Source organism: Bidens hawaiensis, unplaced genomic scaffold, assembly GCF_021521415.1.
Source record: "Bidens hawaiensis isolate Kalapana, Puna unplaced genomic scaffold, B.hawaiensis_p1.1 tig00011466_1, whole genome shotgun sequence".
NCBI lineage: Eukaryota > Viridiplantae > Streptophyta > Magnoliopsida > Asterales > Asteraceae > Bidens > Bidens hawaiensis.
The window spans coordinates 598,746-609,909 of record NW_027491894.1 but is presented as its reverse complement, the minus strand read 5'-3'; the positions used below and the strand labels follow the sequence as shown (position 1 = coordinate 609,909).

The following is an 11,164-nucleotide window of genomic DNA, read 5'->3' as shown; positions in this document are numbered from 1 at the left end:
TGCAACATTTGCTCATTTGTTGTTTGAATGAGTACAGAATATCTAATTGTATAGTAAACTGATACCTTAGTACAATGTCCTTTTTAACACTCAGATCAATCCATACAAGAAAAATGTTAAAGAATAAATCATCGGATAGGAAATGTAAAAGAAAATTTATAAGATGGATCTATGCAACCCATAACTTATCTTTGTTTATTTTTTCTTCGATGAGAGCAAAAAAAAAGTTAAAAGATGTAAGAAGAGAAATTGCTCATGAGTTTGATTTAACATTTTTTAACCTTTTATGATAACTTTATATAATATTAAAAAATCAACGGGACAGAGAAGAAAAGGTAACAACTGATTTTCAAGTGATCTATATGTTAACGGGTTTGATTTCACTCCTAAGCTAGCGAAAACCACAACGATGTTGTTGCGTTATAAGAGTTTAGTTCTGAAATAAGGAAAACCATGCTCAACGGTCAAGGACGCCTATTAATTGGGTCATCCTTGATATAGATGGACGTGTAAGACGATGATTAGACTGAATGTTGTGGGGGTGCTACCTCCATGACATTAAATAGCCACGTGGCCCCCTTTTGCATGTTTAATGGTATTACGGGGTGTTAAACACTACACTAGAGGAACGTTCTGGGGCAGTATGGGTGCGGGGCTGCATTGTGTTAACTATGGATGAGATGAGAGGGTGGACATTATGAAGCGATGGCTTATGTGCATGTGGTTAACACCCCCGAAGTTAATCCACAACAAACAATCTTAAAGAATGACAAAGCTCATAAGTAAAAGGGTATATCAATCATTTAACATCGATTTAATCTGTTTTAAATACCACGCTATAATTCAACTAAGACTATCTGTTGTCAAAGCTTCAACAAGGGTGCAAAGGGTGGCTTTTTGCCACGTCACTCACAAACACCACAACGGGTGTTAGAGGGTGGGGGGGGGGGGCAAGCGTGAGCCCACCACTCACAGGCGCTGATGGGCAAATTGGAGGGGAATGTTTGGGAAAGTGATTGCTGAAGCTTTATCCACAACAGGGTCAAATAAGCGAACATGGATTATATCTGAATCCTAGTTAACGTCCAGTTAACACGATATAACACAATATTAAAGGATGAATCCAGGACCAACAAAGCCCTACAACGAATAGTATAATAGTTACATCATATGTGACAAGTAATAAAAAGACAGATTATAAGTTCAAAACCATGAAACATATATACCATAAGGACAACATATGTAAACTTAACTCCTAGTTTCAACTTCTGGTGTTGTGTCAACCTCCACAATACCTTTCCTCTGTTTGAGACTCATTTCTTTTATCTAGCTTTAGCTTTAGCTCAAGGTGGTAGACCCATCTTACATCCCATCATCTCCTATCCCTTAAAATGCCAATATTTATCACTGACCCCATGACAAACCTCTCTCTAGTTTCTTTCTAATTAACCTTTCATCTTCTTTTGCTATCTTACTTAAAAAATATTATTCTTTTCCCTTCTTTTCTGGGCACCTTTAGCTAAACAACAACTTTATTATCAACAAAAACTCTTTGATTTGTTGAGTTTTATTGGTGGTTGTTGGATTTGACCTTGCTAGTTGTGTTCTAATCCTTTGGGGGTGTTTGGTTGGCAGGAAATAGACTACAAGTTGGGGTGTTTGGATATAGAAAACTGGTTCTTTTTATCATCAAGGAAGCTTCTTGTGTACCAATTCTTGATTTTTTCTTTGAAAAAATCAAGATTTTGTGATCATTTTACATCTTGGTGTACAATTCTGAATTGGGGTTTTAAATAAGAAAAAAAAGGTTTTATTTTTCTTATTTTGCAGCTTGTTTATGATCAAGAAAGCTTCTTGTGTACAGTTTCTTGATTTTCTTTGAAAAAGTTAAGATTTTGTAATCATTTTACATCTTGTGGTACAATTCTGAATTGGGGTTTTGAATAAAGAAAAAAAAAGTTTTATTTTCTGATATTGCAGTCTTTTTATGATCAAGAAAGCTTCTTGTGTACAGTTTCTTGATTTTCTTTAAAAAAAATCAAGATTTTTGTGATCATTTTACATCTTGGAGTACAATTCTGAATTGGGGTTTTGGATAAGGAAAAAAGGTGTTTGCTTTTCTTATTTTGAAGTCTTTTTATGATCAAGAAAGCTTCTTGTGGACCAATTCTTAATTTTCTTTGAAAAAATCAAGATTTTGTGATCATTTTGCATCTTGGGGTGCAATTCTGAATTGGGGTTTTGCTCGTCTTTGACAAAGAAGAATCTTTAAGGTTGTGAGTGTATCCATCTAATCAGAGTCCATTGGTGATCATAATTAATAGGTAAGTTATTCAATATTTAACTTGATGAAGTGTTTCTTGTTTTTATGAGGGTTTATTATTCAGTAGTTATTATTTCTTTTACTCAAGAACTGCTATAGAGACAGGTCTTTGTTAAACTCAGTTTTGCATATATCTATATTGCAATATTGCAATCGGTTTCAATGTGATTCTATATTGCAATTTGTTAAACTCAGTCTTGCATATTTACGGATGGAATTTTAGTATTGTTTTATCATACGAAGATATATCAATGTGATTCTTGATTTTTATAAAGATATAGCTTAATCATAATCCCGAAAAACTTCCTGCCACCACCTCCATTACCCACCACCCTAACCCACCACCTCCATCCCCGCCTCACAGCTCCACCGTAACCCTCCCTTTCCGTCTCCGCCTCTCACCCACCACCGCCACTGCCGTTAACCCCCCCCCCCCATCTCCACCTCACTGCTCCACCCTTATTTTGCCACCGTCATCATCCATTCTCGGTTTTTGCTTATTTGGTCTTCTTGCATTTCATTTTCTAGGCGATTTGTTTTGAATGGCATTAGTTTGGAGGGTTCGCTAGTAATGCCCGCCAGGTGTTTGATTAAATGCCAACATCAAATTTTATTTTAATTTTCTTTGTTTCCAAAAACAAAAAAAGTTTTAATTTCTAAAGTGATTTATGAGGGCCTGTGGTGGAGAGCCCGGTCCTAGCTCAGGCACGGGGATTTGGCGTTGCCCCTTTAAAAATTTTCATGTTTGCAAAGATGGTATCCCAGGATACAAGGGGTACTCTAGGTTACTCATGCATTTTCAGCGGGATCACTTCAATGTTAAGGAAATGAGAGATCAGTTAAAGGAGCGTCTTGCTTCGGACTTGGAACTCTACAATGATGTTGTCGAAACCTTGCGCTTGCTTAAGAACTGGTTATGCGGGAAGTGCATGGCCCTGCATGCCTTGAATAGGCCTTGTCTGCACGGAAAAGAAGTTGTTAAATGCACCCCACGTGCAGGAGGCGACTTTGATTTTATTGTGGGGATCCCTCAACCCCGCGATTCGCAGGTGGAACTTGGGAGTGGTCAGTCTGAGACGTTTGTGGTAGATGTCGCTCTCCTTGAGCGCGTCCTCGCCATTCCTATTGCCACTGTCAAGAGTATCCCGCCCGCGTGCCGCATGGCTTTTGCCCAGGCTTTGTCAGGGGGGCTCCGTAAAGTGGTGGATGCCCCGAGGTCTATTGAGGCTTGGGTTAAACTTTTGTTGTTGCCTCGTTGCACGTTACGTGTTGTCAAACCGGCTACTAGGCAAGAACGAAGGTCCGGTAACAGGAAATCGCTTCAATGTAGCTCCATTATGGGGGCTTTGGCTGTTTGGAAAGATGGGGCAGGTTTAGAAGAGTTGGTGATCCCGCTCCTTGAACTTCCAGTGATGTGGGATTGCCAACATAAAGAAGAGGGAGGGGGCAATATCAAGCAGTGCCTCCGGAAGGTAGCGGACGGCCATTACACAGCGGCGATCAAAGTCCTGTGTTCATCCGGGGTCGCGCTTGCCGGGGGGGATACTTTGAGAGCATTGATTGATAAACATCCTGTGGTGGACCCCCCGACCATGCCCTCCGTCGTGCCATCGGAACCAGCCTTGCAGGTGGACGGTGATTGTGTGTTGGAATGTATTAAAACCTTCCCGAAAGGTACATCTTGTGGGAGGGATGGTTTGCGGGCCCAACATATTTTAGACCCTTTCTGTGGCCAGGGGTCTCCGACCGCCTCCGGGCTCTTAAAGGCCATCACTGATGTTGTCAACTTGTGGCTTGGGGGGCTTTGTCCAAAAGTTCTAACGGAGTTCATTGCTTCGGCACCGTTGACCCCCCTGTTGAAGCCTGACAATGGATTAGACCCATCGCAGTGGGGCCATTTGGCGAAGATTGGTGTCGAAAGTCTCTATGCGTAAAATAGGGAAAAAGGTGGCTGCTTATCTAGGGGATTTCCAATTCGGGGTTGGGATCCCTAATGGGGCAAAAGCGGTATTGCATAGTGTTAACAGATTTTTGAGCGCGTTTCATTCTGACGGGTCCCTGGCTATGCTCACTGTTGATTTTTCTAACGCCTTCAACGAGGTGGATCGGAAGACCCTTCTTAGGGAAGTTAGTTGCATATGTCCATCCATCTTCCAATGGGTCCGGTTTTTATATGCCCGCCCCGCCCGTTTATATGTGGGGGATACTCATATCGGGGCTTTTACTGGGGTGCAGCAAGGGGACCCCCTTGGCCCTCTTCTTTTTGCATTGGTCCTTCATCCGCTCATCCTTAGGGTGCAGGGGACCTCTTCCTTGCCCTTCCATGCTTGGTATTTAGACGATGGCACTATTATTGGTAAGGCTGAGGAGGTCGCTAGAGCGTTGGGCATTATTCGCTCAGAGGGGGCGTCTCTAGGGCTTAGGCTTAATATTCGAAAAACAGAGGTTTTTTTGGCCGTCATGTGATGATTCAAAGAAAGTGTCGGGTTTATTCCCTGGAGAGATTAGCAGGCCTGCGATGGGAGTTAAACTCTTGGGGGGAGCGGTTAGTCGGGATGCAGGGTTTATTCGGTCTTTGGCAACTAAAAGAGCTTTGAGAGCGGTTGAACTTATGAAACGCCTGCCGGACCTGAGGGACCCCCAAAGTGAGCTCCTTTTGTTACGCTCGTGCATGGGGGTTGCTAAGTTAGTGTTTGGGCTCCGGACCTGTCAACCTGAACATGTCAAAGAGGCTGTGTCTATCTTTGATGCGGGCCTACGGGGGGCAATTAAAGATATTGTTGTGTGTGGAGGACTGCATTTTGGGGACCTCCAGTGGAGGTTGGCTTCCTTCCCTATGCGTTGCGGAGGCTTAGGAATTTTCTCGGCTGAGGATGTCTCCGCAGATGCATTTGTGGCTTCCAGGTCTCAGTCGTGGAAATTGCAGGACCACGTCCTGCGAAACGCTGGTGTTACGGGGGTAGATCCTGACTACTCTTTTGCACTTGGTAATATTGGAACAACTCTCCCGAACCTTGATATAGGCGGTTTTACTGATTAGGAGACCGCCCCCAAGAAACCTCAACAAACCTTGGCGAGTGCTTTTTATGGTAAACACGTACATGATTTGGAGGAGCGATTCGATATGACCCCGAGACAAAAGGCAGTTTTAGCTTGTCTCAAGGGGGCTCATGCCTAAGATTTTTTGACTGTTGTGCCCATTGAAGGTCTTGGGCAACGGATGTCGGCAGTTGAATACAGAGCCATCCTTAAATACCGGCTTATGATTCCCCTTTTCCCTCTAGATGAATTATGCCCCATTTGTAAAAAAGCTTGTTTGGATAGATTCGGTGAGCATGCCCTCCACTGTAAGGAATTGCCGGGATTCAAGTATCGTCATGACTGGGTTAGAGATGTGTTATGGGATGTGCTTAGATGTGCCGGGATCTCAGCCAAGAAAGAGGCACCTGTTAACTTTTTGACTGATCCGCGTGAGGGAAGATCTACCCTGCGTCCTGCAGATGTTCTTGTGTTTGGCTGGGCAGGGGGTAAGCATGCGTGTGTTGACCTCACTGGGGTGTCCCCGTTGGCGGGGCTGAGAGACAGTGGCTTCGTACCGGGACAGGCGGTTTTGAGAGCGGAGTCTAGGAAGGTTGTTAAGCATGAGACATCGTGTTTGGAGAATCAGCACGTGTTCATTCCATTTGCCTTCGACACTTTTGGATCCCTAGCTCCCGAGGCGGTTCGCTTCTTGGAGCGGGTGCAGAAGGTGGTCCACAGTGACTCGCAGAGCCCGAGGAACCAAGGATTTATATTTAGTAGAATAGGCTTTGCGATTCAAAAGGGGGATAGCGGCGCAGCTTGTTGCTCGCTTACCCATTATCCAGATGTAGTTCGGTTTGTGTTATATATAAAAGGATCAATAATACAAAATGATATGCTTTGTTTCTCACTTAGATTTTGGTATTTTTTTTATTGTTTCATACTTCATATATTGTAAATAAATATCTCCATAAATCACAATCAATACATTTTAATACTCATTTATTTCCCTTATTTTGGTATCTTTTATATTTAATCTTACCTTATTTTATAAATAAAAATATTGTATAAGAGTTATCTTACCGAAAGTTGCAGATTATGTTGCGTAAATTCTAAAAAAAAGAACTTTCGGTCTTTCTAGAATTCCTCATATTATAAAGCAGTGCCAAATACAATCATTTTTCTACAAATTTATAAAAAAAAATTGGTGAAAAAACTGGTGTTTCAAGTTTCAACCTTGTTGCAGATTAAGACATCTCTGTTACACTAATGGGGACCGATGAAACTGAAGTTGTGGTGCAATTACCGTCACCGAGTGACATCAAGGTACAAATTTTTTTATAGTTATGATTAATTATGTAATTTACCATTGTATTATCGAGTTTCGAGCTCATATGTTATGTTATGTATTGATGATATCAGGTGCATAGGGTTATGTGCACCGAACTAATAAAGATTGTCGGTCGGATTGATAAGATTTTCCCAGAAATAGAAGCTGCAAGGCCTCGATTCTCATCAGGGATCCAGTCACTTTGTTTGTTAACTAAAGCCCTTGATAAAGCCAAACTGTTGATCCATGACTGTTGTGAGTCGAGTAAGCTATACATGGTATGTATGTGTGTTAAAAAGATTGTATTTTTAGATGATATGTCAGTTGGGATTTTCTTATTTTGGCATTTGAGATGTTTTTTGAGTTTTATTGTTATCGAAAGATTAATTTGTTTTTGCTGATCTTGGATATGCAGGCACTGACGGGAACTACGGTTCTGTCAAGATGTAAAACATCAAAGAATTTGTTGGAACAGAGTCTGAGCCAGATTCAAGGCATGGTTCCTGTGATGCTTGCATCAAAGGTTGGTTGGTTTATGTGATATTAAAAAGGCAATATGTATTATTTTTAAATGTCATTTCATCAAATTTTAACAAGTTTATTAGGTAATGGCCAATGGGTCATCATTTTTAAATATTTTTATGAGTACATGTGTAGAGACTTTCATATGGCAAAATTTGTTTGGACTTTACATGTTTTATTGACATGTTTAGTGACTTTTGAATGCCAAAAGTCCAAAACTATGTTGACTGACTTTTTCAAGAAAAAAATGTGAAAGTATATACTTTTAACGATATAATTTTTTGTTTTTGTTAGTTACTTAAACACTCGAAACAAATATGAAATATAATATTTTTGCTCTAAACTGTTGCCTGCAGATCTCTCAAATAATCGAAGAGCTTCAAGGGGTCAAACTTAATTTAGACCCGTCAGAAGAAGAAGCCGGGAAAGCTATAAGATCATTACTCGAAGCATACCGAACCGGAAACCGTTCAGAAACCAGTTCTGCTCACGAGTGGATTCAAATAGCTGCTCAAAAGCTTCAAATCACATCCCATAAGGCACTTCTAATCGAACGAAGATCCATCAAGAAACTCGTAAGAGAAATCAGTGACGGAAACAACAAACAACAAAAAAAGCTTATTTTATTACACCTTTTTGACCTGCTTAAAAAGTATTGGAAGTCCATTGCATCCGGACACGCAGAGACCGATAACATTGAGCAAAGTCAAGATTACCATTCCCATTCCCAAACTGTTGACTTTCGTGTTGACCGTGAAAAGGATATGTTCGGTGCACCACCTGATGAGTTCAAGTGTCCGATTTCTCTCAAGGTGATGTACGATCCGGTTATTATTAGTTCGGGTCAAACGTTCGAAAAAATGTGGATACAAAAATGGTTTGACGAAGGTCACGATATATGTCCGAAAACTAAACGTAAATTAGCAAATTATTCAATGATACCAAATGTTTCCATGAAGGATTTGATTTCAAAATGGTGTGAAGCTAACGGAATAACGGTCCACGACCCGTTCGTTCAGATTCAGATGTCAAGTAATGTTAACACATGGGAACATTCGACTTCTTCGGTTAATAGTTTGACTTCTATGTACAGTCTGCAAATTCCGGTTGATTACAGTAATATATCGTTAAGTTCTTTAGATAACAGTCGGGTTGTTGAAGATACTCGTGAGTTTGACGTTGAGTCACCTCAAGAAATTGATGATGCTCTTCCGTGGGAGTCTCAGTGCAAGTTTGTTCAAGATCTTATGGCCCGTTTGAAAGATGATGATCAAGCTTGTTACTTGATTACAAGTGAGAATTTGGTTGGATCGGTTGTGAGATTCTTGGTGACTGCTCGTGACAAAAACGATGTGAAAGCTCAGAGGACTGGATGCTTGTTGTTGAAACTTTTGGTTAACAAATGCACAAGGTACTTGATAAATTTTTGACATTTTCGTTCTCTTGATAAATCACTGTTGTGTCAATTTTTAAATAAATTCAAACTTTTTGGTTTTTTTTGGTAAAAAGAGGGTAAAATTGGCATTATACAAAAAAATAACAAGAAAACTGGTCAGTTTCGATTAGCAATAAAATGGCTCAAGAACACAGTGATTTCATTCAAACGATTTGAACTGAATGATTCGGCTGACAAGCTTAAAGCTTACAAATTCTTTATTAAAAATAATCAACTAACTAAACAAAACACCTAACAACCTTATATATAAATAAAAATAAACAGTTGGGCCCGGCCGACTTAATGAACCGGATGCTCCTGCATCGAGGACCTTATGTATTACAACTTTATTTAATGATTTCTGTAATGTGTTTAGTTAAAGAATAGAACCTGCATGTTGGTATAAATATAAATGACAAAAACGATAATTTACTCTGGAATTTGTTTGCTTTCTCTTTTCCGGTTTTGAGTAATTTAAAGAAAAAATGGAAACTTTTAAAATTATTATTTAGGTTTTTCTTGTAGACTGAAAGTGGATTTATAAATTTTAACATTTATTTTTAAAATTTTTGTAAGGGGGGATAATAAGGGTAAAATGGGTATTATATTTATTTAATATAAATTATTTTGCCTTTTCTTTTCAGGTTTTATTTTAATTTTTTTTAAGGGGGTATAATAAGGGTAAAATGGGCATTATATTTATTTAATATAAATTAATTTGCCTTTTCTTTTCACGTTTTATTTTAAATTTTTTTAAGGGGGTATAATAAGGGTAAAATGGGCATTATATTTATTTAATAAAAATTATTTTGCATTTTCTTTTCAGGTTTTATTTTAAATTTTTAAATAAGGGTAAAATGGGCATTATATTTATTTAATATAAATTATTTTGCATTTTCTTTTCAGGTTTTATTTTAAATTTTTAAAGGGGGTATAATAAGGGTAAAATGGGCATTATATTTATTTAATATAATTTTTTTGCCTTTTCTTTTCAGGTTTTATTTAAATTTTTTTAAGGGGGTATAATAAGGGTAAAATGGGCATTATATTTATTTAATATAATTTTTTTTCCTTTTCTTTTCAGGTTTCATGTAAACTAAAAAAAACTGAAACTTTTTGATATTCTTGTTTGCAGGAGCATAAAATACTTGACCGAAGATGCATATCGGTTAATATCCGAGTTTCTTGAATCCGAAGTAACAGAAGAAGCTCTCGCTATAACCGAAGAGTTATCTTCCCACCAAAACTGTAGACTCGAAATCGCAACCTCAGGTTCCCTCACTCACATTTTCAAGATTCTCGACACTCAACTGCGAGAAAGTCAAACACGGGAAAGTCAAACACGGGCCCTCAAGATTCTCTACAACTTGACTTCAACCAGAACGGTCCGTTCGTTAATCGTTTCATCCGATCTAATACCGAAACTCGTCACGCTTTCCGAAGACGATGATTCACTCTCGATATACTGCATAGCAATCTTGACAAACTTATGTGGAAGTCAAGATAATAAAACCGTAATTGCGGAGACAAAAGGGTGTGTATCGTTTGTTGCTAAAGTTCTCGAGAGTGAAAGTTGTAAGGAACAAGAACAGGCGTGCGAGATTCTTCTTTCGTTGTGTTCTCAAAGTATTCAGTATTGTCATTTAGTGATGGATGAAGGTGTGATTCCGTCGTTGGTTTCTGTTTCGGTTAATGGAAATGATAAAGGGAAAGCGATAGCGCTTGAATTGCTTCGGCTTTTGAGAGATGCGGAGCTTGAAGATTACGTGGAAGAGCCTGTTGTTGCACCGGTTTATGATGTTTCAAAGGATTTGAATACTCCGCAGGCCGAGAAGAAGACCGGTTCTAAAACTTCGCGGATATTTTCCAAGTTTATGTCAAGAAATCCAAAAAGAAAAGTATAGTAAGAATCTTTTACTTTCGAGAGTTTATTTTTTTAACGTAGGGGTATTTTAGTCATTTTAACACCAAAAACTAACCTCCATCTAGGGGTGTGCAAGAAACCGAAAAAACCGATTCGAAGACGAAAAACCGGAAAAACCGAAAAATCCAAACCGGAAAAACCGAACCGAAACAAAAACCGGCAGTTTGGTTTTATCTTTTTGTAAAAACCGAACTAACGGTTCGGTTTTAAGCATGTAATAAAAACCAATAAAACCGAACCGAACCGAATTTCTAAATTTTTGTTTTTTTTTTATATTTTATATTAAGTAATTTATAAGAATTTAATAAATATGTAACTTAAATATTTTGGTCAAAGGAATAATAATTTTACTATTAACAAAATTATTTATACCTAAATTCACTATTTTTTGCAAACGTTTTTAGCCTAAAATTTTCAAGCTCAAATGGCAAAAACCGAAACCGAACCGAAACCAAAAAGAAAACCGAAACCGAAAAAACCAAAACCAAACGGTTTCAAAAACTCCAAAAACCGAAATTTTGGTTTTAGCCAAAAACCGCACCATGCACACCCCTACCTCTATCTACTCCAAGGACCACCAGTGTTACGGGTTAGTGAACGGTGGGGGGG

The 11,164-nt window shown here is 38.9% G+C and overlaps 1 protein-coding gene across 1 annotated transcript; it reads left to right on the top strand.

Moving 5' to 3' along the window:
- Positions 1–1,255: 1,255 nt before the first annotated feature.
- Positions 1,256–10,734, top strand: LOC143538070 (U-box domain-containing protein 5-like). Its single transcript, XM_077031708.1, has 6 exons — positions 1,256–2,324; positions 6,591–6,670; positions 6,767–6,952; positions 7,090–7,197; positions 7,553–8,607; positions 9,767–10,734. The coding sequence occupies exons 2-6, from the start codon at positions 6,614–6,616 to the stop codon at positions 10,533–10,535; spliced, it is 2,175 nt and encodes a 724-aa protein (XP_076887823.1). The 5' UTR covers positions 1,256–2,324; positions 6,591–6,613; the 3' UTR covers positions 10,536–10,734.
- The last annotated feature ends 430 nt before the right edge of the window (positions 10,735–11,164 follow it).

Coding starts and splice junctions, on each gene's coding strand:
- LOC143538070 (XM_077031708.1), top strand. CDS start 6,614: ATGGGGACCGATGAAACTGAAGTTGTGGTGCAATTACCGTCACCGAGT. Junction 6,953..7,089: donor AGTCGAGTAAGCTATACATG/GTATGTATGTGT, acceptor TTGGATATGCAG/GCACTGACGGGAACTACGGT. Junction 8,608..9,766: donor TTGGTTAACAAATGCACAAG/GTACTTGATAAA, acceptor TCTTGTTTGCAG/GAGCATAAAATACTTGACCG.